Source organism: Thamnophis elegans, chromosome 2, assembly GCF_009769535.1.
Source record: "Thamnophis elegans isolate rThaEle1 chromosome 2, rThaEle1.pri, whole genome shotgun sequence".
Taxonomy (NCBI): Eukaryota; Metazoa; Chordata; class Lepidosauria; order Squamata; family Colubridae; genus Thamnophis; species Thamnophis elegans.
Window position 1 is genome coordinate 17,617,360 of NC_045542.1, and position 27,404 is coordinate 17,644,763.

The 27,404-nt window shown below is 44.0% G+C and overlaps 1 protein-coding gene across 3 annotated transcripts in view; it reads left to right on the forward strand.

Moving 5' to 3' along the window:
- The window catches only part of LRP1 (LDL receptor related protein 1), a 337,681-nt gene extending 310,833 nt beyond the window's left edge, over window positions 1-26,848 (forward strand). For all 3 annotated transcript variants that reach the window (XM_032212335.1, XM_032212336.1, XM_032212337.1), the window contains 21 exons: window positions 2,217-2,323; window positions 3,188-3,320; window positions 3,737-3,856; window positions 5,380-5,502; window positions 6,198-6,341; window positions 6,565-6,699; window positions 8,610-8,729; window positions 10,019-10,287; window positions 10,381-10,559; window positions 10,639-10,745; window positions 10,882-10,998; window positions 11,891-12,067; window positions 15,426-15,566; window positions 16,001-16,174; window positions 17,011-17,172; window positions 18,860-19,034; window positions 19,243-19,347; window positions 20,170-20,234; window positions 21,449-21,539; window positions 22,850-22,997; window positions 24,997-26,848. In XM_032212335.1, the coding sequence (XP_032068226.1) occupies window positions 2,217-2,323; window positions 3,188-3,320; window positions 3,737-3,856; window positions 5,380-5,502; window positions 6,198-6,341; window positions 6,565-6,699; window positions 8,610-8,729; window positions 10,019-10,287; window positions 10,381-10,559; window positions 10,639-10,745; window positions 10,882-10,998; window positions 11,891-12,067; window positions 15,426-15,566; window positions 16,001-16,174; window positions 17,011-17,172; window positions 18,860-19,034; window positions 19,243-19,347; window positions 20,170-20,234; window positions 21,449-21,539; window positions 22,850-22,997; window positions 24,997-25,137 (2,933 nt within the window). In that variant the 3' untranslated portion in view covers window positions 25,138-26,848. The remainder of the gene's footprint in view (window positions 1-2,216; window positions 2,324-3,187; window positions 3,321-3,736; window positions 3,857-5,379; window positions 5,503-6,197; window positions 6,342-6,564; window positions 6,700-8,609; window positions 8,730-10,018; window positions 10,288-10,380; window positions 10,560-10,638; window positions 10,746-10,881; window positions 10,999-11,890; window positions 12,068-15,425; window positions 15,567-16,000; window positions 16,175-17,010; window positions 17,173-18,859; window positions 19,035-19,242; window positions 19,348-20,169; window positions 20,235-21,448; window positions 21,540-22,849; window positions 22,998-24,996) is intronic.
- Window positions 26,849-27,404: the final 556 nt, after the last annotated feature.

Sequence of the window (27,404 nt, forward strand, 5' to 3'; positions counted from 1 at the left end):
GACTGAATGGTAACCATTCTGCTGTCGCTGTTTGATATCAGTTGACCGGGATAAAAACATCCAACAAGATACTAAAAAAAAGTCAGGCAAATGATCTGTCACAAAGTAATGCTTTCATAGGACCTTTGGATGTTGTAATGAAGCCAGGCCTCCAGCAACAATGTTAAATCTTTTAAAATAGCTCATAAAATACATCACCTCTCTCTCTCTCTCTCTTCCCCCCCCCCCCAACTCCTGTAGATGATAGAACATGACTTTGCTTCTTCTTTTGGTTCGTTCCTTACCACATAGTGTGTAATTTGAGTTTGTGCCATTTCACTTCATCTTATGTTTTTCTCCATTTTCATACTGTCGTATCGGGGCTTGCAGAGGTAGGTTTCTGTCAAAAATGTTTCCCTTCCCCTTTAAAACTTTTAATTGTGTTGAAAGGCCTGGGGGAAAGATTATTTGGAGGTTTCATCTATATTCCCATGCATTGCCTCTCTATTCCTTTTGCAGGAATTTAATGGAGGTTTGTCTATGTGATGCTTGCTGGAGATCTATTTCTTTTTCAAGTTGATTCTCCTACCTACACAAACCAGGCAGAACTGTCTTACTGCTTAATAACTCTATTATCCCTTCCTTTATTGTATGAAGTGTTTTGAGAAAGAGCCCAAGATTGAAGCAGCCAATTGTCACACAGAAAACATTGGACAATCAGTGGTTACCATATAGGGACAATCAGTGATTACCATTGGTTCAGTCCTAATACCTCCATTTGGAAAGACTTTAGGAAATTGCATTATAACTTGTTTTCTGAATCTCTGAAGATTCACTTTCTATCCATAAAGATGATACTACTCAGGGGTGGGCTTCAAAAATTTCAGCAATGGGTTCTCTGCCCGATACTGGGTGGGCATGGCCATGGTGGGCATGGCCTAGTCAGCCTCCTGCACCACAGTGGTGTGTGTGTGTGTGTGTGTGTGTGTGTGTGTGTGTGTTCTCCTTCCCCAGGTTCTGGAATCTTTCCCGAAACCTCTGAGAGGGTGAAAACTGTCTTCCCTGGACTCTGGAGGCTGGAAATGGGCCCGTTTCCGGCCTCCGGAGCACCTCCAGAGCCCGGGGCAGGCAGTTTTCCAGAACTTCCAGGAGGCCCGTTTTTCCCCCTCCCCAAGTCTTGCATCCAAAACGGGCTGCATGGAGACTCCTGAAAGGGGAGGGGCAGGGTGGTGAGGACGGGGCCAGCCAGGGGTGGGATTTGGAGGTTCTCCGAACCAGCCATAACATTAGCTACAGGTTCTCAGCAGCCCACCCCTGATACTACTGTAGAAATTGCCTCTCTCAAATGCAATTTCCTATGTTGCAAGCAATTATAGCAGTGGCAGTGAAAACAACAAAATACCCCAATAAGATAATAACTAAGTTGAAAGTAAAACTGGTATCTGCTTGGTTCTGTAAATCTATGGGATTCTTTGCACATTAACTTTTTTATGAGGCAGGGAGACAAGGAAACACTCAAGAAACTTTCAATCATGGTGTTGAATCTCCCACTGAGGATCTCTAAATTAGGAGTGGACAGAAGGTGGATTGCAATCTTCTGCTAGAACTCTGGTTGATTTGCAGTAATTTCATAAGTGTCTCTTGCTCTCATTTGTATAACAAGTAGCAGAACAATCTCACTTTCTCACATGCATTGAAAACAAAAGTAGGATAAAGGCAGATGTGGATATTATGTGAAAGGGTGTGACTTCAGTCATATTTGAAACTAGCTCTTAAACTGAATATGTCCATGCTTTAAGTGCATTCCCTATCCTGCATAAGGTTCTCTTTTATGGATCTCTATTTAAAAACAAAGCATATCCCCCAGTCCTGAAGTTTACTCTCCTAATTGTTAGCAGAGACAAAGAAACTTGAAGCTGTTCCTGTTTTCTGTACTTTATTAAATTTGTTTGTTGCCCATCTCGCCGCAAGGTGACTATTGTGGATAATGTGGTTGATAAACTCAGAAATCTTGCTACCTCTTTACTCCCACCCCAACTTTTCTTTTGGCTTCTCCTCTTCTGTTTCTAGTCAAACTGAAACTAAGAAGGTTCTGTGTTACAATAATGAGGCTACTTATGCCTATCAATACCATAAGCAATGATATTGATGTGTGTGGATTGTAGAGTAGATACAACTCTGTACAGGTGTGTCAAAGCCTTCCAGCTCATGTCCCTCTCTGCTTTCTCTGCTTACAGAGCCCAGGCCTTGCTCCGAAAGTGAGTTCTCTTGTGCCAATGGCCGTTGCATCGCAGGCCGTTGGAAGTGTGATGGTGACCATGACTGTGCTGATGGTTCTGATGAGGTAAGGCCCAAGGGTGGAAAGTGGGCAGAAAGAAGCTATGATTAAAATGCAGCAGCTTTCACAACCAGCTCCTGGTCTTTGGCTTCAATTCTTACAGAAGCCCTCATCACCTTTAAACTATCCAAAAGTGTTTTGAGTATAACTTCTATAGCAGGGGTGTCAAACTGGTGGCATGAAGGCTGGATGCGTCACGCTCAGGCCACATCCACCCCAGCTCCACAAATGGGAAAAACGTCGCGAAGTATTACATGACGGCAACGCGACACAGCGAGTTTGACACCCGTGTTCCATAGTCTTTGTAGAGATGGATCAAATGTTTAGGAAAATTGTAGCTTTCATATATGATTAGCATGTAATGGGGGGTGGGGTGGGTGAAATGGTCTTGTTAGAAGTAAACAGAATTTTACTTGAGTGCTGGGATCAGCATATCCTAAGTTTAAAAGATTTTTTTGTAGATGAAAAAACATGGGTCGGTTTGGTGTGCATATTAGGAAAAACAACTGGAAGTGTAAACATGAGTTACTGAATAACAGTATACGTAACTGTTGGAAAAAAAACAATAAGGAAGCTTTGATGGAAGTAGCGTTTTTAGAAATTAGATAAATCATTTTATTCTAAGAAAGGAAAAATCATATTTTGATTTTATATGACATCCACTTAATTTTGCATTTTTTGTTCCCTTCCTGTGTAATCCCATATAGTAATGTTGTATTCTGAAAGTCCTATTGCAATTATTATGATATTAAGACTCAACAACCTGGGCTGTTTAGCAAAGCATTATTGATTCAGACAGAGCAATAACTTACTCAATACTAGATCTCTGCTCTCTGACCTGAAAGGCCTCCAAACCTTGTTCCTCCACAGAAAGAATGCAAGCCACGCTGTGAACAAGACCAGTTCCACTGCAAGAGTGGCCACTGCATCCCACTGCGATGGCGTTGTGATGCCGATGCCGATTGCATGGATGGCAGTGATGAGGAAGACTGTGGCACAAGAGGTAATGGCAACCATAATTTCCTTCCTTGGAAGAGTGGACTCCAAAACTAGGGGTCAAATCCCAATACCCAGATCTGTTTTATCTCTATGGGGTGGGTGCGGGTGAGGGACTCTCTAAACAGCTCTTGACCAAAAGATGATGACTAGGGAATTCTGGGAGTTGAAGTTCATACATCTTGAACATACTGAGATTGAGAAACACTGGTCTAAGTGGAGAGCAGGCCATGTACCTACAATGATCTCTGTTAGGATACTGAGGCCTATGCAGCCATGCAAGGATGCCACACATAATATTATCCTGGATCTGGTGGTATGTGTGGATTCCTGGTTGTGGAACTTATCATTGCTTTTTTATATACTTTGATACTACTCACAACTTAGGTGGGATAACTTAATGCTTTTGTGGCTTCTTTGTAGTACGGACTTGCCCTCTTGATGAGTTCCAGTGTAACAACACTCTGTGCAAGCCACTGGCCTGGAAATGTGATGGTGAGGATGACTGTGGTGACAATTCTGATGAAAATCCCGAAGAATGCTGTGAGTATCCTCGCTCCTGTGATTAACCCCTGCTTCTCTTGTTCATCATTTGCTCTTTCCATCTGATTGGCTAGGAGTTCACAGGGAACTAGGGACACCCAGAACCTAGGCTTTGACAATTATTCAAGCCAAAATCAATGCCTCCTTCTCTCAGGTTCTCAGCACGTTTCCAGTTGGGAACATCCTACTCGAGGGAGTTGAGGTTCCCAGGAATTCCAGAGTGGCAGGGAAAAAAAGCAATGTATTTTGTGCTGCATTCTGGGAGGAAGCTGACAGCTGACTCTACACTGTATCCAGTATAAGGAATGCTTACAGGATCGTTACTCTGAAAAGGAACCAATTCTGAGAAATTGGCTAGATTCACACAGGATGAAATTGGAGGAATTTCACTAAGGCCTCCTGAAAGAGTTTTAAGATGCAGAATCTGAAAAGTTCTTGGTACACTAAGACATTCGCTGGCTGGGGAATTCTGGGAGTTGAAGTCCGGACATCTTCAAGTTGCCAAGGTTGGGAAACACTGCACTAAGAAACAAGACAATACAAAATGTTGCAGTTGTTAGAAGTTACACTTATGAGTTGTTTGTTCTCTATGGATATGCAAATATTTAAAAATCCTGTTGGTTAAACTGCCAACATTATTAGGTCAGATTTTGGGTTACCATTTTTCCTACAGATTAGAAAAATGAAAAATGTTTCATAAAAGTTTATATTTACAAGTGTCAAAATATACAAGAATATATTTCTTGTAACTTGTTTCCAATAAAGATGGCCCAATGATTTTTCAAAACAAAAATGTAAATTGTCCTAACTCTATTTATTTTAAACATCAGTTCTACCAATGCTCAAGCCCCCCATGGTACAAAGTCCAATTAATTTCTTGTGGCAATTTTTTACACCCTTTGTGTTCACATTCCCAATTATTCACAAAAGTCACAGGTTGATCCGAAGTTACCTGCTCTTAAAACTATTCTTTGGGGGACATGTGTTATTGGAAGGAGGGGCTGAGAAGGGAGAGAGAAGAGAGAATTTTATAAACCACCTTGAATTCCAGAGTTAGAAATGGCCTCCGGGGAGGCTTGGGAAAGCTGCTGACTACAGCACATTCAAGAGAGAGCTGGGTAGATCCATATAGGAAGGCAGATACCTCTTTAGTTGTCAGGTGAAACAGTATCATATCTTGCACAGTTTACCATTCAGGTAAGGCAGCTGAGCTGAGAGGGTGACCATAGCCTTCCAGAAGTCACAGGTGTAAACAATGGGTTTCTGGCACATCCAGAAACCACTGCTATACATATCCCCCTCATTCTCTCAACCTGAGGGTGAGGGACCGGGGTGGAGGAGTAGACGGGGTCCAGAATCCTGCAGAGCACTGCCAATTTGTATTCCCACAGTGGAATGGAGGTGTGGGAAGTGGTAGCGGGACAACCAACCACCTATATTTTATGACTCCCGAAAATACCGTGACCAAATCATTCCAGTTCACCTTTTTCACTCTTTCTCTTTGCTTCTGTTTTCTGCTGCAGTGAAATTCCAGTGTCCTCCCAACAGACCCTTCCGTTGCAAGAACGACCGTGTGTGTCTGTGGATTGGCCGCCAGTGTGATGGGATTGACAACTGTGGTGATGGCACCGATGAGCAGTTCTGTGGTGAGTGGTTTCTGCTGTCTCCTCTAAGATTTGCAGAAACTGATTTGTGTAACTGACAGGCAGAAGCCAACAACCATAAAGTTAATGACCACCACACACACAAAAAAATGATAGTAAAATCAAGTCAGTGACATGGGTTGCCCATTTTAAAACCATCACAACTTACAACCATAATGAGCAGGTCCCATTATAGTCAAAAGTCTACATGTGGTTTGCCATTATCCCGTTCTGGAATATTACCAGCTACAGCCCTGGCAATGGCAATGGCTTGCCATTATTACCTCATACTGAGATATTACCAGCTATAGCCCGAGTCCTTCCAGATGGTCTATCATCCAAGGCTGATCTGCTTAGCTTTTGTGCAATCAATCAAATTTGGGTAGGTTCCTCTAGAATGGTCTTCGTTTTAAAGAGTTCCCCCTGTGTTTCTGCACGAGTCCGAAGCTTCCTGCAGGGAAAAAAAGAGACAAGATTGGACCATTGATTTGTGTGAAGATATAACAGACAATATTCACGGTGGATGAATTTACTTGCCTTGCCACCCAAGGTGATAGAAAAATCCAGTCACCTCTGTGGAGACGCAGACTTAGGTTCATGATTCTTCGTAAAGGAAGACAAGAGAGTGAAAGAGATCGAATTGGGGGCCTCGTGTGGCATTCCTTTGGCTTCTCACTGCCATCGTTTTAACTTCACAGATTCACCAACCACCAGGCCTAGGAGCTGCAGCCACGAGAAGAATGAGTTCCTGTGCACCAATGGGAAATGTATCAGTGCTGAGCATCGCTGCAACTTTTTTGATGACTGTGGAGATGGGTCCGATGAAGACAATTGCTTGCAGGGTGAGGGGACAGACCACCACCAAATGTGGATAATCTTGGATAGCAGAGGAGATGTTCCTCTTTTTTTTTTGCTTCAGGTGTGGGGGAGGGAGGGATGGCTTGGGTCACAGAAGGAGAATTGTCAGTGTGGTATGATGAAACTCCAAATGGTTTGAACAGTCACATGCTCTCTTGTTGGTGCTGCTTGATGTAAAATTGGTTTGTTCCCATTTTGTGCTTGCAGATCCCAAGACGTATGGCTGTCATACCAATGTAACCATGTGTGGCGATGAAGCCAAATGTATCCAGAGCTCCTCATCTGTTTACTGCACCTGCCGCAGTGGCTTTCAGAAAGTGCCAGGCAAGAATTTCTGCCAAGGTAGGAGGCCAATTGTGTCCATTGGATAGTTATTTTTAAAAAGGTATTTTTACAAATCTCCCTTCTCCTGTTTTTTTTTAAGTCTCCAACAAAGCTTGGTCCATTTCAAACAAAAATATAGGAAACCAGCCTTGGGTTATAGTCATTTGTTAAAAACAAAATCTAAAATGTGTTGGTTGTCCAGCTGAAACAACCTCAATGTTTTGATAAATCTATGTCACCCTCTATCAACATGAAAGGAGACCTTTTGTAATCCATGAGGGAAAGGAACCACTTGAGTGCTACCTGTTCTGGGTTTTTGAAATCAATTAAGTTTGGAATCAATGAAAAAAGGTCTTCATTTCAAGGATGAAGTAGAAGTAGAAGATTTGAAGTCACTTAGGAAGGAGAAACAACTTCCTTCTCAAAGTCTTCAAACTGGTGCTGGGGGTCCTTTTGCGCAGTTAATTCTGATTTCAGGTTGCTTGTTTGTCCATGCTGTGCATGTGTGTGTGTGTGAGAGAGAGGGGGGGAGAGAGAGAGAGAGAGAGAGAGAGAGAGAGAGAGAGAGGGAGGATCCCACCCCTGGACCTGGGGTGTCAAACTGGTGGCCCAAGGGCCGGATGCATGATGCCCAGGCCACACCCACCCCATCTCCATGAAGGGGGAAAACGTTGTGAAATGTCACCTGACCGCAATGTGACGCCCTGAGTTTGACCCCCGTGCACTAGACTGATAAGCATCCTCATCAGCCAAGTTGATGGTACTCAGTGCTTGCCAGATGTGCTGCAACTTTAATTTGAGCTTTGCGCTAAAACTACATTATTCATCCCCCTCTCCCCTTCCTGACTAATGACAGGAACTGCAGGGAAATCAATTTTTTTGCAATCTACTCCTTTGAGCTAAATTAACACCTGATTGGCAGTGAGATGGAGCACAGGGGAGGAACAAAGACATTTGCGGATTCTAAATTTCTTCAGCTTCTGCTTTTTTTAGCAATAATGGGTGATAAATCAAAACAGGGTAACTATAGAAAGTCTTGTCTTTTTAACTGGCACACTTCCTTTTTTGTTTGGTGGTGCTTGCACAGAATGGTATTGGATGCTTGCATCTTGTTTGCAAGCACACAGTCCATCTATAGATAAGGGGAGAGAAAGAAGACATAAGAAGGAAAGAGTATTTTTCTAGGAACAATCCAAGGCTAGAAGCTAGCCAGCTATACATTCCTAGTCATTCTTAAAGTGAGATTTTCATTCTGACATTATGATTATTATGTGTGCATGAATGTACATTTATATTATGCATGCATGAATGTATATTTTGGGAGAGGATTTTAATAGTTCCTTGGCAGAAAATATGCCAGAATGGCTCTTGACTTCATGATTTCAGTGAGTTTTGTACCCAGATCCCAAATCTCTTTCATGAGTATTTTACACTCATCTTCCCAAGTTTTCATTGTGCACACAAAGCCCAAGTTTGTGCCCTTTGATTTTTATACACACACATACAGTAGGTAGCCATCACATTCACATTTGGAATAAGCAGCATTATTCATAGGAACATCCCTCCAGTCTAATAAGTTATATGATGGCATTAGATTCACATCATCCATTACTGTTAAAATAATAAAAATAAAAAGTAGCAAGGGGAACCCCGAAGGAATTATTACTTTCTACTCATGAACTCTCTGTTCATTGGTCTGTATGAGCTATAAATAATTTTGATCGAATCAAGTCCTAATGTACCCTGCAGAGTACCCACTTTTAGAATATGGAATAACGGTGCTGGAAGGGACATTGGGGGGGGGGGTCTTCTATTTATTGTTTTGTTACTCCTGAGTCTTAAGGCAGAAAAAAAAATGTGATTTACTCCACCCCCTCAGTCATTTGCATCCATTGATTTTGCTTTCACATCTTCCTTGTTCTATGCAGACATCAACGAATGCCTGAACTTCAGGGTTTGCAGTCATCTCTGCAACAACACCAAGGGCTCCTATATGTGCACTTGTGCCAAGAACTTCCAGAAGACCCATAATATGTGCAAGGCTGAAGGTACCAGAAACAGTGTTAGGCTGGGAGCTTTATTTAATAGGCAGTGCAGCGTCCCTGGGTGTATCAGGGAGATCAGCTGATGGTGGGGCTTAATGAGATTTGAACAGATCGGTTATAGGATTACTTCATTCGCCTATCCATTTCTGCATGTTTTTCTAAACGTTAAAAAAAAACCAACCCAGAAATATTTGTCAGGATTGACATAGTGAAACTGATTGTGCTTTTTAAAAAGGAAGATGTCAAAGGATCTTTTCCAGTTTAATGTAACCTTTTAAAAGCCAGCATCCTTAGAGAAGTGCAAGATTCTTTTCACAGAGGCTTCTGCCATTTTTTAGTGGTTCCTGAAATCACTGCAAAGCTCAGTTGTGTCATGCAGTAGAAAACACCCTAAGTAGAAGCCTTTTGTGTGGAAAGAGCATGGTGCTGCTGTAATCACTGTTGCTCTTGTAAAAATTAGAGTAGGATCAAAGAGAAAATCCTTGGCCAGAACATTTCAAAACCTTTCTTCTCAGCTTGATACTCTTCCCTCTGAGATATGTTGGTCCTGGTATTCTAGAAGTTGCTTCCCTGAATTTCTTTCTGGAAGAACATAAGCTAGCTGGACTTGGTTTCCATTAACGCTTGTCTTACGGGGAACAAAACAGACAGATTTGCTTCTTGCAGGATCAATGGCAGAATACTATTTAATCCTCATTTTCAATTGGCATGTATGATAATGCATTGAGTGCTATGTCACATACTTTGGAGCATTACCATTCAAGAGCAGAGAATTCTGGCCTTCGCAGCCAAATTCTCTTTAGCTGCTTCTAAGAGGGAAGAAAAAAACAAATTACAGTCTGCCTTATACCTGATCAGAGCAAAATGAGAGATAAAGCTGAAGAAGAGCTGAGGATGAAACTAAAGCGAGGTGACTATGACATGAAAACACTTGGCTGATTACAGAACTCCATTTTCTCATTATGGGGCCTAGTGAGTCAGATTTTCTACCAGCCCCTTGGCAGTCTTGAAGAAACTGTGTACATTTGCTCTCTGTGATGGAACAAAGAGCCTATGTAACTCCCTGCTGTGCTTTGGGGGCCTAGAATTGCCAAGGAATTTCATCTTCTTTTTCATATCGGATGCATTATAAGGCACATATGTATTTTCACACTTTTGCTGTAGATCAGCGTCGAAGAGATACACATGAGCAAATATTTATGGAAAGGCTATAAAAATATGCTTTCTTCGATGGCAAGGAGAACTACCGGGTTCATAACAATCAGTGTAACAGTTCTATCCCCTTTTTTCAGGCTCTGAGTATCAGATACTTTACATTGCTGATGACAACAAGATCCGCAGCATGTATCCCTTCAACCCGAACTCGGCCTACGAACCTGCCTTCCAAGGCGATGAGACTGTCCGTATTGCTGCCATGGATGTGTACGTGAAGGGTAACAAGATATACTGGACTAACTGGCACACGGGACGCATATCCTGCCGGGATCTCCCCTCCTCAGCCGGTTCTAGTGCCTCCAATCGTAACCGGCGGCAGATTGATGGCGGGGTCACCCATCTAAATGTAAGTGGCAGAAATTCAATGACTGAGGAACCGCCAGCGCTGGGATTTCGAAAAGGCCTCGAAGTTCATTTTGCTTCCTGCTTTCCCTTTCAGATCTCAGGGTTGAAGATGCCACGGGGTATTGCCGTGGATTGGGTGGCCGGGAACATTTATTGGACGGACTCGGGGCGTGACGTCATTGAAGTAGCACAGATGAAGGGGGAGAATCGCAAGACACTGATCTCGGGCATGATTGACGAGCCACATGCAATCGTCGTGGACCCTCTTCGAGGGTAAGAGAGGCCCCCAGTACTCCTTCCAACTTGCCCTGTCCCTGTAGAATGATCTCACAGAAGGCCTTTCTCTTTATAGCGTCATGTACTGGTCAGACTGGGGGAACCACCCTAAAATTGAAACCGCTGCCATGGATGGGACCTTAAGAGAGACGCTTGTCCAGGACAATATCCAGTGGCCTACTGGTGAGTTAAGCGAATAATCTGTGTTTTAGGAGCCCAGTTTTCTAATCAAAGCTGGGAACGGCGGAAATGTATGCTTGGCTTTCAGGACTTTTGAAAAGTTTAAGTATTGTAATCGACATGTGTGGTTTACTTGCAGGTCTGGCTGTTGATTACCACAATGAGCGTCTGTACTGGGCAGACGCCAAGCTGTCGGTCATTGGCAGCATCAGGCTCAATGGCACTGACCCAGTGGTGGCCATCGACAGCAAGAAAGGTAAAAGGGAAAAAAATTGAATCATTGCATGTCTGTGCTTTTGTTTGAATACCTATGCATACCTGTGTGCGTATATGTGAAACAGAGGAGAAGATATATTTCTGGTGCCACCCTTATCCCAGAGCTATAATTGCACTCAACAATGAACTAAAGGACCACCATCAGTGAGCTATTGGACAGCACTACTTGGTCTGTTGTGTGGATGCTTGGGTGGCTTAGGGGTGGGGAATTTTTTGGGTGGGTGGGGGTGTGTTTGGGGATTGTTATGTGTGTTGGGCCTGGTCTCTGGGGGTTATGTGAATTTCGTTGTATGTGTATAATGTCTATATACGTACAATGACAATAAAGTAAAGTAAGTAATAAGACCTTCTTTTCTCTCCTAAGCAATGTATCTATTATCTCTTTTTTTTTTGTTAATAATGATAATGCAATCATTGTTTTTAAATCAATGTATCGATTATCTCTTTTTAAGTTAACAATGATAATGCAGCTATTATTTTTAAATCAAATGGGCACAATAAAGCAACTAAAGCAATCCAAACCAGCAACGCTATATCCCTCTCACTTTTTTTTAGAGAAGTATTTTTGTTCCAGAAATACAATTGGAATTATAGAACATTGCCTCCTGCTTGCAGTCTTAGACGTTGTCATCAGTTGAATGTGTTCTTTTAGAGAATCGTAAGAGTATTTTTCACTGCAATTAATACAGAATAGGCCATTTCTTTTCCTCTTCGTGGTGGAAATCAATAGATTGTCGTTCTTTCCCTGTCTTTGTTTTAGGGACAAATATTTAGCTCATCTGACCAAATTCAAATATTGTCTCCCCAATACTACAACATATAGAATTGCCCAAACAATCTCTTACTCTTTTTTCATGCCTTTTTTCCTCTAGGACTCAGCCATCCCTTCAGCATTGACATTTTTGAAGACTACATATATGGTGTCACTTACATCAACAATCGCATCTTCAAGATCCACAAGTTTGGCCACGGCACTGTCACCAATCTTACCGCTGGACTAAATCATGCCACCGATGTGGTACTCTATCACCAGTATAAACAGCCAGATGGTCAGTTTCACTTTATGAAGCTTTTGGTATTATATCATGGGGAATCAAGTGCAGGACCTGTGACCAAAACAAAAAACAAAACCCTATTCTGACTTTCTCAGTTTTAATGTGCTACATAGGGAAGGCGACAGATTGGGGGAAACTGGAACGTACGTTAGAATAGGTTAGTTGGAACTAGGTTCGTTTTTAAGAACAAAACTGACATAATGTTGTGGCCTGCCAGCGGCCAGTAGGGCTGGCAATAGATTCAGACAATGAGGAGGTTGGGGAGGAACATGGGCCAGTCCTGGAGTCTGCGGAAGGCTCTGATGATGGCTCTATGTTGGAGGCAGAGAGGAGGCCAGAGCCGTATGCTAGTTATCAGCTGCCTTCAGTCAGACATCAGTGAGGCAGACGAACAGCTGGAGCCTGTTCCCAGTATGTGGCATGCACAGAGTTGCCAGAAAAAGAGAACAGCTAAAGAACAGAGGTCGATTTGGGAGTAAGGCCACAGGTGGATGATGAATGGCCCCTCCCAGAGGAAATAAAAGAGGAGCGAAAAGGGAGTGGAGTTTGCAGGAGACAATTAGCTCACTTAATTGGTTTGTGACTGTCGGAGACTCCTTGCCAAGTTTTGCAGATATCGGCCTGGCAGCTCTCCAAGCCAAATAAGGTCTGTGACTGTAAATCCTCCCTTGAAAGACTTTGCTGGACCTGAATGAGCGGAATTCACAGTAAATTAATGAAGGGGTTTTTTGTTGGGACAAGGAATTTTATGCTCTTGGGAAGCCTCGGCCAGAACACATACGGGTTAAGTTCAGTTTTGAGAAAGGCATAAAAAACCCAGTGAGGTATTTAAGATATTTCATCAGGATTGGCTAGGGAAAAAGAAAAAAGAAAATAGTACCAACCATGTGTAACGCTATATGTTGTGGGAGGGGGTTGCCATGATTTCATAATTTGACCATCTGCAAAGTAGATGCCAAGGCCATGATAACTAAGCTTGGATTCGGTAGATGTATGGATAGAGCTGATTACTGTCATAGATTTACCTCTAGAGGTCCCTGCAGCATAGAAAAAAAGGCAACGAGAGGCAAGAAACTGTAGCAAAACATGGAGATTTTTGCCTGTATATTGGAGGCTCAAACTATAGTTTGGATGCTAAATTACAGCCTGTCCATCATTAGGTTTTGGTTTGTTAAACAGTGGAGTTACTGAACTTTTTCAGATATTTAAAATGCTTTCGCCATATAGGTTTACCGCAGATAACCTAAGGAAGACCTCAGGGAGTTAGAGGCACTACTTTCCTGTTTCTTTGGAAGAGATTTATAAGAGTAAAAAAAAAAAAAAAAAAAGAGCCGTGGAAAATGGGACAAGGGAACATTCAGTTTTCCATCTAAAAGATTATATCGGTCGCTTGGAATGCAGACATTCATGCATTCTGGAATTCAGTGATGTGCGCTGAGGTTTATGGCTGGTGAGGCACTGACACAGTGGTGGGTTTCAATTTTTTTTAGACTTGTGGACTTCAACTCCCAGAATTCCACAGCCAGGCATGCTCAGTTCCGATTTAAAGAGACAGCATTTGTTTTTCTCCTTTGCAAAAAAGTTTCCTTCATTCTTTTTCTTCTCCCTCCCCCTCCTTCCTCCCTCTTTCCCTCCCTCCCCCCACTCTCAAACAGACACACGCACACAGAGAAGTTGGATTGGACTATCTCTCCTACCCCCTTCCCTCTGTCACTCACTCTCTCTCAAACAAACACAAACACAGAAGTTGGATTGGAGCCGATCCGAGCCTTTGATTGCAGGCAGAGCCACGTTGCTTTTTCAAACTTGTAATCAGTGAAGCTGGGCTTATATAGTTTTATCCAGCTGTCTGTCTGTCTGTGTGTGTGTGTGTGTGTGTGTGTGTGTGTGTGTTTGAAAAGGCAACGTGGCTCTGCCTGCAATCAAACTACACTTGGGGAAGGATCTACACTTGAGGATGGAGTTTGAATTCCTCCCCCTCCCTCCGACCCACACATACTTTTTCCAGCTGTTTCAGAGAGGATTTCTACTCTGCTCTCGCCTGTCATCATGAAAAGAAAAAAAAATGTAAAAGGAAAAAGGGAAGAGCTGAGGTCAGGCTGGGCTAGTTGCTGCCAGAGTCACCGTGGATGACTCTGCTTAACTGTTTAAAAAAGCTCTAAAAAGCGCCCTCTACAGGAGGAGGCAGGAGAACGATGTGCCTCACCTATGTCAGGAATTTTTAGGCTTTTAACCCTTGCTTAACTCTGCTCGAGTGATCATAAAACGGCTAAAGTCAGACTAGATGAAGCATGTTGTTCTCCTGCCTCCTCCTGTAGAGGGCGCTTTTTTAGAGGCTTTTTTAAACAGTTAAGCAGAGTTATCCACGGTGACTCTGGCAGCAACTAGCTCAGCCTGATCTGAGCTCTTGCTTTTTTTCTTTTACATTTTTTTTCTTTTCATGATGACAATGGTGAGGCTCTGGCTCCCCTGCCTCCCCTGACTGCATGTCCCTGACTGGAATTGTTCATAAAATTCTGGAAGTACATTAGCTGGAATGGGAAAGGTTCCATAGAATCACCGAAACTTCAGAGATGTTGGCTAGATGACCCGTTGATTTTGGTTATGCACATCCATTTCTATTTACATTTTCCACTCAGATGATTTCATATGTGTGGAATTTGCTTGATATAAATTTTTGCATTAATCCAGGCACATTATTGGCTAAACTGGAGAGAATGTGCATTTTCAGGGTGATAAGAAGCAGATATGTTAGTCTAATGCAAGGGTGTCAAACTCAAGGCTCAGATTTGGCCCATGGGGTGCTTAGATCTGGCCCGCTGGGCCACCCTGGGAATAGCGAAGGACCGGCCCGTGATGCCTCTGCCAGAGAAAGCAAAGCTCCGTTTTCTCTGGCCAATGGTTGCAGGAGGCCATCAGAGCCTAAAACAGAGCTCGGGACCTGTTTTTGCTGGCAGAGAACTTGGGCCACCACAGGAGCCATGAAATGAGTGATGTCAAGCTGGCCATGCCCCTCCCCCCCCGCGGGCATGCACCCCCTCCCAATGCAGCCCTCAATGAAATCGAGTTTGACACCCCTGGTTTGATGGATCATCAAGAAATAGGCAGGGGGGGAGGGGCAGGATTGATTGGCATGGACTCTAAGCCAGGAAAACACAAGCTGCATTGTAAAAAGACTCTTCCAAAACCGAATGAAAAGAAGGCAGTCCGGAAGCTTGAAAATCAAGTCTTATTTCCTGAAGTTCTTTTCCCCAACCCTCTTTGGACGCCAAAGGATCTGCCATGCAGTGACAGAAAACGTTTTACCTGAGACCTCTGCTGAACTCTTACATTTGTTGTCTTTCCTCTCCAGTGACCAACCCTTGTGACAGGAAGAAGTGTGAATGGCTCTGCCTCCTAAGCCCAAGCGGTCCCGTGTGTACCTGCCCCAATGGCAGAAGGTTGGACAATGGCATATGCGTGCTTGTTCCTTCACCTAGTGTCTCACCTGTTGGTAGGTCCATCTTCTCTTCTGTGTTCCAAGCTCTCTGCATCTGTGGGTCCTTTAGGCTTGAACTTTGTTGCCCTTTAGCGAAGCTACCGGCACTGTCATGTCTACCCAAATCTTGGGCTTTCTTTAATATGGATGAGGAGAAAGTTCTTCAGATCTTGGTTCCCAGAACCCACAGCCACAGGCTGGAGGGCTGGGGCAGCTCAAGAAGCCCGCTTGGGCAGGAAGGGAGGGAAGCCCTGGCCTGCCCTGGCTGACAGCTCTGCTCCCTTAGGGGATAACTGCTGGGATCCCCTCTCCACGTCTTTGGGCATGTGAGCCATCGCCCATTACTCTTCCAGGTTCTGGCCAGCTGGTCTTCCTAATAAAATAAAATTTTAATAATAAAAAGTAAGGAGGACCTGCTTTTTCATGTCTTTGCATGCTTTATTCTTCAGTTCCAGCCACTGACACTTGCGATCTCGTTTGCCTCAATGGTGGCAGCTGTTTCCTCAATGCACGCAAGCAGCCCAAGTGCCGTTGCCAGCCACGTTACATCGGGGACAAGTGCCAGTATGACCAGTGCTCCAGCTATTGCCAGAACGGAGGCACTTGTGCTGCTTCTTTATCTGGTAAGTTGTTGTAAACATTTACAAGAAGAGTTGGATGCCCAGAGCTCATCAATACAGGGAGGAGAAAAGTGGAGAGTCCTGACTTACAGTACCGGAGGAAAAAATTACAGCACTGCTCTGTTGAGTGGAAATGCGATTGGACACCAACATGTCCCTCACTTGGCTGCTTGTTTTCTACTTCTAACGTTTCTCTATATTTTAAACTACAGGTAATCCTCAACGTATGACCACAAGTGAGCCCCAAATTCCTGTTTGCTAAATGAAACATTCCTTAAGTTAGTTTTGCCGCCTTTCTTGCCACAGTTGTTAAGCGAATCACTGCAGTTGTGAAGTTATTAACCCGGCTGTTAAGTGAATCTGGCTTCCCCGTTGACTTTGCTTGTCAGAAAGTGGCAAGTGACACCGCAACCGTCATAAATACGAGTCGGTTACCAAGCATCTGGATTTTGTCCACATGCCATTGGCGATGCTGCAATGGTTGTAAACGTGAAAAACGGTCCCAAGTCCCAATACCGTTATAACTTCGAACTGTTGTAAGTTGAGGACTACCTGTATTTCCCCCCCCCCCCCCCAAGGGCCTTGTAAGTTACACAGATTCTTTGTAAATGTCTCTAAGTTGTTCTGCGGAGTCAAATCTTCATTGATTTGCTACTTTTCCATTTGAAATGGATGGAGACTCCAAGCCAGGGAAAACAACAGACAACATGGGCATTCAGTGAAATGCTTGGTTCGCTCCAGGGATTCAGTATACAGCCGTGCAAAGCTCTTTGTTGTTTGTTGGGAAGTCCTCTGCCAAACACGCTTCATCGACAATCTCTTCCTTCCCACTCACCCAGGGATGCCGACATGCCGTTGCCCCAATGGCTTCACTGGTTCTCAGTGTAACAAGCCGGTGTGCATGGATTACTGCCTTAACAACGGCAGTTGTACAGTCAACCAGGGCAACCAGCCAAACTGCCGCTGCCCAGACAGTTACGTTGGTGACAAGTGCCAGTTTCGTAAGTATTCCCAAGCGAGTCTTAAAAGATGTCCAGTGGATTGGGAAGGGTAGAGTATGCCTGTCAGTCATTGCCAAGAATACCCCAAATTCTAAGCAAAGGGAGGAAGTACAGAGAAATCAACTAATGTACCAAGCAGTCTTTTTCCTGACTTCCAGGAAGTTGGAGCTGAAATCTCTGCCTTGCTTCCCTAGATCTTTCTTGGGGTCGGTAGCAACAGCGAAGGTGAAATTGGATGGAAAATATATACATTTCTCTTCAAGGATTGCTGTAATCTTTCCCTTCAATAAAGAATAACTTTGCTTAACCTATTACTAGTGGAAATAGGCACATTTGGAGTGTGCTTGCAATCTTGGGTCACGTTCACAGTCTCTAGGTCAGGAGTGTCAAACTGAAGGTCTGGGGGCCAGATCCGGCCCGCAGGGTGCTAAAATCTGGATCGCAGGGCCGTCCTGGAAACAGTAAAGCACTCGGTGCCTCTGCCAGAGAAAACAGAACTCGGGGGGCCTTCCCAGGCTCCGTTTTCGCTAGCAGAGGTTTGCAGGAGGTCGTTGTAGCCGAAAACAGACCTTGCAAGGGGGCTCTCCTGTGCTCCGTTTTCGCTGGCAGAGGATTACAGGAAGCCGTCACAGCCAAAAATGGAGCTCAGGAGCCCATTTACACTGGTAGACTGCTAAGGCCTCCACAGGTGCCCCTGACGTGAGTGATGTTGAGCTGGCCATGCCCACCCCAGCCCCTCAAGGTCAAACACAATCCTGATGCCACCCTCAATTATACCACCCTCAATTATATTGAGTTTGGCACCCCTGTTCTAGGCACACCATAAAAATTTGCACAATGTGAGAACTGAACATGCCTGAGAACTTTAGACTGTTCCATTTCCTCTTTGGATCATGCCAGGGTTTCTAGAAGTAAATCCTCTGAATTGGGAGGGTCTTAAGTGGCATTCCAGATGAGACAGACCTGTTCCAGGATTGGATTACCTTTTGGGACACTTTACAGTTCAGGGGACTTCTTTCTGGAAACCATTGAACCAGTGGTGGGATTCAAAAAAAGTTACTACTAGGTCTGTGGGCGTGGCATGGCTTGGTGGGCGTGGCAGGGGAAGGATACTATAAAATCCCCATTCCATCCCCTCCCCACTAACCTGCTTTCCAGCTCCATTCTCCTGTCCAGGGCAACAGAAGAAGTCCCAGTCGATCAGCTGGGACTCAGGAGGCAGTGAATAGATGGGGGCGGAGCCAGCCAGAGGTGGTATTTGGAGGTTCTCCGAACTACTCAAAATTTCCGCTACTGGTTCTCCAGAACCGGTCAGAACTGGCTGAATATCACCTCTGCATTGAACCATTCAGAGAATGTCATGTTATGAAAGAGATTTACCATGTGCTTTTTTGTGTTTCTGGGGAGGGGGCAGGGGAGTAGGAGAAGACTGGGACATGCCAAAGCTTTCTGCAGCATTCTTTTTGCAACTAAGTGAATTCCTTTGCACATCCTTAATGTGCTACCACTTTTTTTAAAAGTGGCATCATTTAATAATAACCAATCAGCGGTGTATAAGAGATCCAAAAAAGATTCCCGGGTGAGCCGGCAGTCCATTGTTTGTGAATCTCAGGCTGAGGCAGAATCTCTGCTGTGAATCTGGAATGAATCCCTTCCCCTTACGCCAACGTCTCTCTTGCTCTTTCAGGCCTTTGTTCAAACTACTGTGAAAATAATGGCGTGTGCCATTTGACAGCCTCTGGGACTCAGCAGTGTCGCTGCACAACAAATTATTACGGTGACCGCTGCCAGCATGACAAGTGTGACCGCTGCCTCAAGGGCAAATGCTCCATCAACAAGCAGACCGGCAATGTCACCTGCATGTAAGTAGGTGGGATTTGTCGCGGGAAGTGCCGGTGGGTGTGGAACGAGGAGAGTCCAAGTGGTTTGGGGTTGTAGGGGGAACAGCTGAACCAAGGACAGGAAGGGAGGGAGAGGAAGTGGCTAGGACAGTGGGGCTATGTTGAAAGACTGAGAGTCGTGGTAAGAAATCTGGGCTCCATTGACCACACTTCCCTTTGATCTTTGCAGCTGCCCTGATGGCAAGATGGCCCCCAGCTGTTTGACTTGCAACAACTACTGCATGAACGGCGGGACATGCACTATGAATGCTGAAACTTCTATGCCAGAGTGCCAGTGAGTAGGGAGGAAACTTGGAACGAAGGAAGGGACATGCCCATGTGCTCGAGATAAAAGAAGAGATGATTATCCACTACTTCCCAGAATGATAAGGGTGTTGATTTCCCATATCATCCTGTTTTCCAGTTCTTCTCTGTTTCTGTTCTGAGGACATTCGTTCTTTTGCCCTATTGCCTTAGATCAGGGGTGTCAAACTCAAGGCCCGTGGGGCAGATCTGGACCATGGGGTGCTTAGATCTGACGTGCAGGGCCACCCTGGAAACAGCCCATTTTCGCTGGCACAGCTCTCTGGCTACCATGGGCACCCCTGACACGAGTGACATATAGCTGGCCACCCCACCCTGCCTCCCGAGGTCAAATATAACGCTGATGCAGCACTCAATGAAATTGAGTTTGACACTCCTGCCTTAAATCACCTAGAGTAGTTGTTAATAGCAGTAGCACTTAGACTTATATACCGCTTCACGGTGCTTTAGAGCCCCCTCTAAGTAGTGTATAAAGTCATCCTATTGCCCCCAGCAGTCTGGGTCCTCATTTATCAACTTTGGAACACTGAGTCAACCTTGAGCTGGTCAGGATCAAACTCCTGACAGTGAGCAGAGGCAGCCTGCAATGCTGCATTCTAGCCACTGCACCACCATAGCTCTACATAACTTATATAAGCTACATAATTCATGTCATCCAGGCCTGATTTATTATTCCCTCAGTTAGTTTCACCCCAATGTTGCTCTTGCCAGCCTCTTCCCTGCTCAAAGAAGCTGTCCTATTGGGTTTATCTTGCATCCACCCTACTTATCTTTTTTGCTTCTCGCTCTACAGGTGTATCTTGGAGATGACTGGGGAGCGTTGTGAGGAATCTATGAACAGTGGGCAACAAAGCAGCCGTAAGTGGAGTGGAGAGATGACTGCGGAGGGGCTGATGTGTGTCTGTGTGCGTTGGAAAGGAATATCGGGAGATTGGAGGTCATCTGTTGGTAGAAAAAAAAAATTGATGAGGTTCCAAATCAAGCATGTGACTCATGTTGTTTCAGTGTCTTAAGAGCCTGCCTCCCACTATAGTTACATGTGCAACAATCCACTAAGATTATCTTTCCAGCTCTAATGAGATGTTGGGAGTATTGTCAACTGGTTTTGGGGACATTAGCAAAGAATGGTTCCCCTGCAAAAGTTGACATTGAATTGATTAGGAAGGTAACCATAGTCAACGGAGAACAGATAATATAACTGCCACAGTACTACCCACTACCCACACTGTCTCCCATTTGGAAATGGAAAGGAATATACTCTCTCAGATTATCTATTGCTGTCATCATTTGGCAGGGGGAAATATTCTCCACTAACAGAGGAGAATATTTGTAGCTCAGGGTTGAAACAAGGGGTCCTTGGTGCTCTCTGAGCTTGCTTGTTTTCTTGCAGGCATTTTATTACCCTAATAGGTAGCATCATCAGTGCTAGCACTGCTGATGTTATCTAGTTAGGGTAATGAAACGTCTGGGAGAAAACAAGGAAGCTCAGAGAGCACCAAAGACCTCCCTCAAAATTTTCACATTCTGGAGCTGTTGTGAGTTCTGTGGAGGACAGAAGAAGTTCAGTACGGAAGGTTGTGAAAATTAAAAGGTGTAGACTCCACGGTTATTGCAACAAAGAGTCTGGCAGGCAGGCAGAGCAATACTGTGACTCCAGCCACTGCCAAATTAAAACACCATCTCTTCATTATAAGGGAGAAGGAAATCTGTCTATTTACTCCAAGGTGGTTGACTTGTTTCTCCCCTTCCCCAACCTTTGCCGCATAACAACACCGTGGAAGTAAGTCATATTGAAGGCGCGTGGCTCAAATTCAAGCTTAGGAGACCCTTTGCTTCTGAAGGAACAACGGGGGTCTCCACAGTACTACCCACTACCCACACTGTCTCCCATTTGGAAATGGAGAGGAATATACTCTCTGAGATTATCTATTGCTGTCATCATTTGGCAGGGGGGAAAAACGATATCAAGAGACATCTATAAAGAGAAGGTAATATGGCTCACGAGTCCAGAGCAGGGGTGAATGTTTTCTATGTTTCAGAGATAACTAATGTTTCCCTATTTTTTTTTCTAGGAACCGTCTCTATTGTCATTCCAATTCTGCTGCTCCTGCTCTTAATGTTAGTGGCTGGTGCTGTGGTTTGGTACAAAAAACGGATTAAAGGGTAAGCTTGGGCATTCCAAAACAACGAACGCATATGGTCTAAGACAGTGTTTCTCAACCTTGGTAACTTGAAGATGTCCGGACTTCAACTCCCAAAATTCCCCAGCCAGCGAATGCTGGCTGGGGAATTCTGGGAGTTGAAGTCCGGACATCTTCAAGTTGCCAAGGTTGAGAAACACTGGTCTAAGAAGACCTGTATAACTACCGCAGTATAGACTGGGTTTCTATTCTTAAATGCAGGATTATTTATTTATATAAGCCAGCTTTTAGACAGATGCAAACCCTTCTCAGCAAGGTTCGGCCTTGATTATGTCTATGAGCCAGTCTGTTGCACTACTGTTCTCACCGATGACACCTTTTGCCTTGTGCCAATAATTCCTTTCAGGTGCCAAATTGGATTGAAGTATCTTGTACTGGCGGTGCGGTGGCTCAGTGGCTAAGACGCTGAGCTTGTTGATCAGAAAGTTCGGCAGTTCAAATCCCTAGGGCTGCATAATGGAGTGAGCTCTCGTTATTTGTCCCATCTTCTGTCAATCTAGCAGTTCGAAAGCACGTAAAAAATGCAAGTGGAAAAATAGGAACCACCTTTGGTGGGAAGGGAACAGCGCTCCATGCGCCTTCAGAGTTTAGTCATGCCAGTCATATGACCACCATGGAACACTATTACCTTTCCACCTAAGTGGTACCTATTAATCTACTAACATTTGCATGCTTTCAAACTGCTAGGTGGGCAGAAGCTGGGGAAGGAATGAGAGCTCATCCCCTTGCATGGTGCTCAGGTCTCAAACCTGGGCTGTCAGCTTTCCATCAGACAAACGCAGTGCCTTTAACTGCTTAGCCATCACATCCCCTATATCCAGATTACAACTAAACTCTTCTTCATTAACCGATGTTATATCTCCCCCCCCTTATTATATGCATAAAAGTTATTTTGAGGGCCAAACTACATTTTACAAATAACATCTTGGATTCCAGTCTCCTATGTCTATAAAACATGGTAGGTACAGATATTTCAATGTCCTAACGCAGCAATTTCCAGAAAACACAAAACATTTTTCCCCGGTGAAGATATTTGCAGTGCAAAATCAATACATGCAGAAGGGATTAAAGATCCTATCCTTTTACACACATTCCTTGAAGACGTTTAAACTATCTCAACAAACACAATAAGCACAATTGCTGAGTTAGTGCATAATTCTGCCCCACTTCCCTATCATTTGCAGTTCAGGTCCTACTTAGTAATGCTGCATTGCTGTTCACTTGCATCCATGCCTACCCATGGGTGTTTGACCTGCTGTGTCTCTCATCCAGGGCCAAAGGTTTTCAGCACCAGCGCATGACCAACGGAGCCATGAACGTGGAGATTGGCAATCCCACCTACAAGATGTACGAGGGGGACCCCGACGCAGATGATGTAGGGGAGCTGCTAGATGCCGACTTCGCTCTGGACCCCGATAAGGTTTGGAAGGGGAAGTGGGACCCCAGACTGCATAAAGATGTTGTGCACCATCATTATTATATGTGAATTTTGTGCCTGGGAAATTACCCAATCTGTAGTTACATGTGTTGATGATAATTTAAACAGGGAGTCCTCGGCTTACAACAGTTCTTTTAGTGAACTTTAAAGTTACGACGACACTGGGAAAAAAAGACTTACAACTGCATGGTCACGTGATCAAAATTGGGACACTTAGCAACTGATTCATATTTGTGATGGGCGCAGTGTCCCGGGGTCATGTGGTCACCTTTTGTGACCATCGGACAAACGAAGTCAGTGGGGAAGCCACATTCACTTAACCACCTGGTTCGTTACTTAACAACTGCGGTGATTTAGTTAACAACTGTGGCAAGAAAGGTCGTGAAATGGGGAAAATGTAACAAATGTCTCACTTAGCAAGCAGGAATTTGGGGCTCAATTGTGGCCATAAGTCAAGAACTACCTATAACTGATATTAATATCCAAAGGCAACTGCACATTTTGTGACATGAGCACAACATTTCCCTTCCTATCCCAAAGTCTTCATGGATTAAAAGGGTCACCCTTGAAGATAGAGATCAAATGCCGTTGTGTGATTTTTACACAACGATGATGTGCGGGTTGGAAAATAGATAGCTCTTTTCAAATGACCATAAGCTTGCAAATCTTCAATAATTTCACCCCATCTATTTTCAATGTGTTAAATTTGCAATTTAAAAAGGAGTTTTCATTTAGTGTTTCTGTAGCCTGCATCTGGGGAAATTGGGGGAGCCTTGCCATCTACTGGCTCTAGGTTTAAGGCTTAATATCCCGTTTGCCTATAGCCTCTCACTAACTGAATGGTTAGCAGTTTTCCAAGGTTTGGGCAGAAATATTAGCCTTAAACTATCCATGAATGGTTGCACTTGAACCAGGGAACTGGAGAAACTTAAGTAGCCTCATTTTCCACTTTCGTGCGTAACCGTACAATATGGTTTAGTATTAGGGTGTGTTTTTTTAGTAACTTCAGACAGTTGGTAATGTGCTTTGTTATTCCCCCAAAGCCCAACAATCTGAGCAATGCATTTTTCTATTAGTATTTTGGATGACCAAATTAAAATGGAGCCAACCAGATACAGCGTGGAACACCCATTAACTTTGGCCAAAGTCTTGAGTTTCGGATTGTGAGGGTCTCCCCTTCGTTGAAATGATCCATGCCATCTCTCCAGGCATTATTACTGCTACGCAATAATTGATTGGCTTTCCTTTTCACTGAATGTTGTACGCCACTCAGTCACTTTTTGGTCAGAGGGGCAGCTCAACTAAGTGATAAATAAATAAAAAGGATGCACGGATTTCACACCTAATTTGGAAGAAGTGCTCCTGAACGTTCATAAGCACAGCACCTGTCCGCCGTTCATGAAAGCAGCTCCATTTTTGTCAAACTTTTTGATGTAAGAGTGTCACCAGCTAAAAAAGGCTTTTTTTTAAAACAAGTATTATGGAGAAATAACGTTCCCTTCATGAGTAGAGAAAGGTGCTGCACTGACATGCAGGGGTGGATTGCTGCCGCTTTTACTACCGGTTTGCAACCCGCGTTATGCCAGATGCACGCACGCATGCGCAGAACAATTTACAGTGAACTGTGCACATGCAGTCACTAAAAACCAAACTGGTGGTGGCCCAGCGGCAGCGTGGGAACTGGTTTGGGTGCCTGGCAGGCCTGGGTCACTGCCAGTTCTGCAACCCAGGCCTGAATCCCACTGCTGGTTCGGCTGAACCGGGCCGAATTGGGAGCAACCCACCTCTGCTGCCATGGCGTCCAAACCTTTTTAAAGCCACGCTAGCTGTTGCCGTACTGTGTTGAGAAGGAAAGGAACAATAGTTCTCTGAGATAGTGATGATGCTGGGGATAATATAAAGATGAAGTCTCAGGGAAGCTGGCTTTGTCCTTTTCCCCAGCCAACTTCTTACTCTCTTTTTTTCCCTTTCTCTCTTCTAGCCCACAAACTTCACAAACCCAGTGTACGCCACACTCTACATGGGCGCCCATAACAGCCGCAATTCACTAGCCAGCACAGACGAAAAGCGGGAGCTGCTGTCGAGAGGTGCAGATGATGACCTTGGCAACCCCCTGGCATAAGGAATAGGGGAATGGGCCATCAGCCCAAGACAGAGACCAGATGGAAAGAGACCAGATGGGGAGGGAGCAAGAGATACTGTATAAATGTACAAATGAAGGATTATTACTTTTATATGTGAGCAGTATTATTACCTGTATATTCCCTTTCATCTACCAGCCACTGAATCTCTTGTCACTGGACTTGGGGAAGGGGGGGGTTGATTGATGTTAAGGCAATGTAGGGAATAGGGGGAGAATTGTAAGAAGACCCCACTTTAGGTTAAAGGGCTGGATCTTTTTGCTTGCTGCACAAAACAATCCACTTCTGCTTCTTCTTCTGCAGGCAGCTTTAGGTTGCTAGCCTTTTAAAAGTTTGGCAATAGTTTCCCACCCTTCTCAGGATGCTGTTGACGAATCCAGGGACATGTTTGGGGAAGACTTTCTCTTGCCAGAAGTTGGAGATGAACCATATTGAAAAGTGCATGTTTGAAACCTGTAGGGAAGGGGGAACCTTCTCATGCACACTGAAACTTGGTTTCGCTGAACGTGGATCCCAATATGATCCCAATGTTGACAATGGCTCAATGTAGGTTTGTCGGACAAGAGGTACCCATGACAGGCACACCAGTGATCCTTTAAATCTGGGGCACTGGGGAGCGGGGGGGGGGGGGAACCATGATTTTAAGTTTGCTCATTTTCATTTGCCCCTAATGTGCAAGGCAACTTGAACATTACTTTCTCCCCTCCCTTCGCAGATTGATCCATTTGGGGAAGAAAATGGGGAGTTGGGTCAGTAGCTGCACATCCATCACAAACTTTTGGGTTGGGAAAATCCCAGAGTAACCTGTGGATGTAACCTACTTTATGCGAACAAATTCTTGTAAAAACAAAACAAAAACCAAGCCTTATATCAGAATGTCTTAAGGAGCAGAGTTCTCTGCAGTGCGCAGACGTGGCAATAGCTTCTCCTGGCCTGCTCCTCCTTCCCTTTCGTGCAGCTGTTCCATTTGCTCAGTGAGCAAAAGGAGCTGACTCTTAATTTGACCATTTGTCATTAAAAAGAGAAGAAAAAAATCCAAACCAACCTTTCAACGTTCCCTGTGTTCCATCAGGTCCTTGCAGATCACCCGAAAGTCCACAAAAGGCCCTTTTGGCTACCTAAGAATTGAATTAAAGAACCACTGGTGTAAATGTTCTTCCCATCAAGTGCATTCTTATTCTTTTCCCCCCCCAGCAGTTTTTCCTGTGTATTTCCAACAATGGCCTTTTCTCTCTCAGCACCCAGCCAGTCTAATCTTCTCTTTGCAACGCCTTAATCATTTTTTTTCTACCAGTATGATTTTAATCTACTCTTATCCCATCAGCCACCAACCAAACTGGTTTTCTCATATCTTTTCACCTCTCCACTAATTTTTTTCCCCCAAAAGCATTTTATTTCCAGAAATCGTATTCTTTTTGGAGAATTATTACTTTGACTGTATCTCACTTTATTTTAGTGTCTGTGTCTTAAGACTAAGCAGAGTTTACAAATTGTGAATTGCAACAAAGGTCCCATTTCTTCCCCCCTTTTCTGACCTTCCCCCCTCCTCCCTCCATCACCACAATTTCCATCATTCCTATTTCGGGAAAGAGGTTCAAATGTTATTTCAACTTTCATTTCTTTCCAACCTGTTTTTTTTTAAAAAAAAAAGATGAAATCAGATCAGAAGTAAATAAGATGAACTAGCTTTTATAGTAGAAATTACATGCATGTAGGGGGGAGGGAAGGAGGTCTCCTCAACATTTTTTTCCCTGGGAAGGGGGCCCAAATGTTTTAATAATTTTTGCCAGATTACTTTACAACTAAAAACAAAACATTAAAAATAAAAAACAGATATTGTTATAAATAAAATTTTTAAAAACTAATGCTTTTAAACATTTTCTTTATTTCATTTGGGGCTGATTTTATTCCATGGGAAATTGCAAATTCTGAACAGTTTTGTCATGTGTTACCTAAACAACAGGAGAGCCAACTTGGTCTGGTAGTTAAAGAACGAGGCTAGAGACTGGGAGTTAGTGAGTTCTAGCCCCACCTTAGACACAGAGCCAGATATTTGACCTTGGGCCAATCACTCACTCTTAGCCCTAAGAAGGAGGCAAGCACAAACCACTTATGAAAAAACTTGCTAAGAAAACTGTAGGGACTTGTTTAGGCAACCGCTAAGAGTCAACTTGAAGGCACAAAAAGAAAAAGGAAACCCAACTAAACAGCAGATGCGCCTATCTCTGCAAAGCAAGAGGTCGGGGAA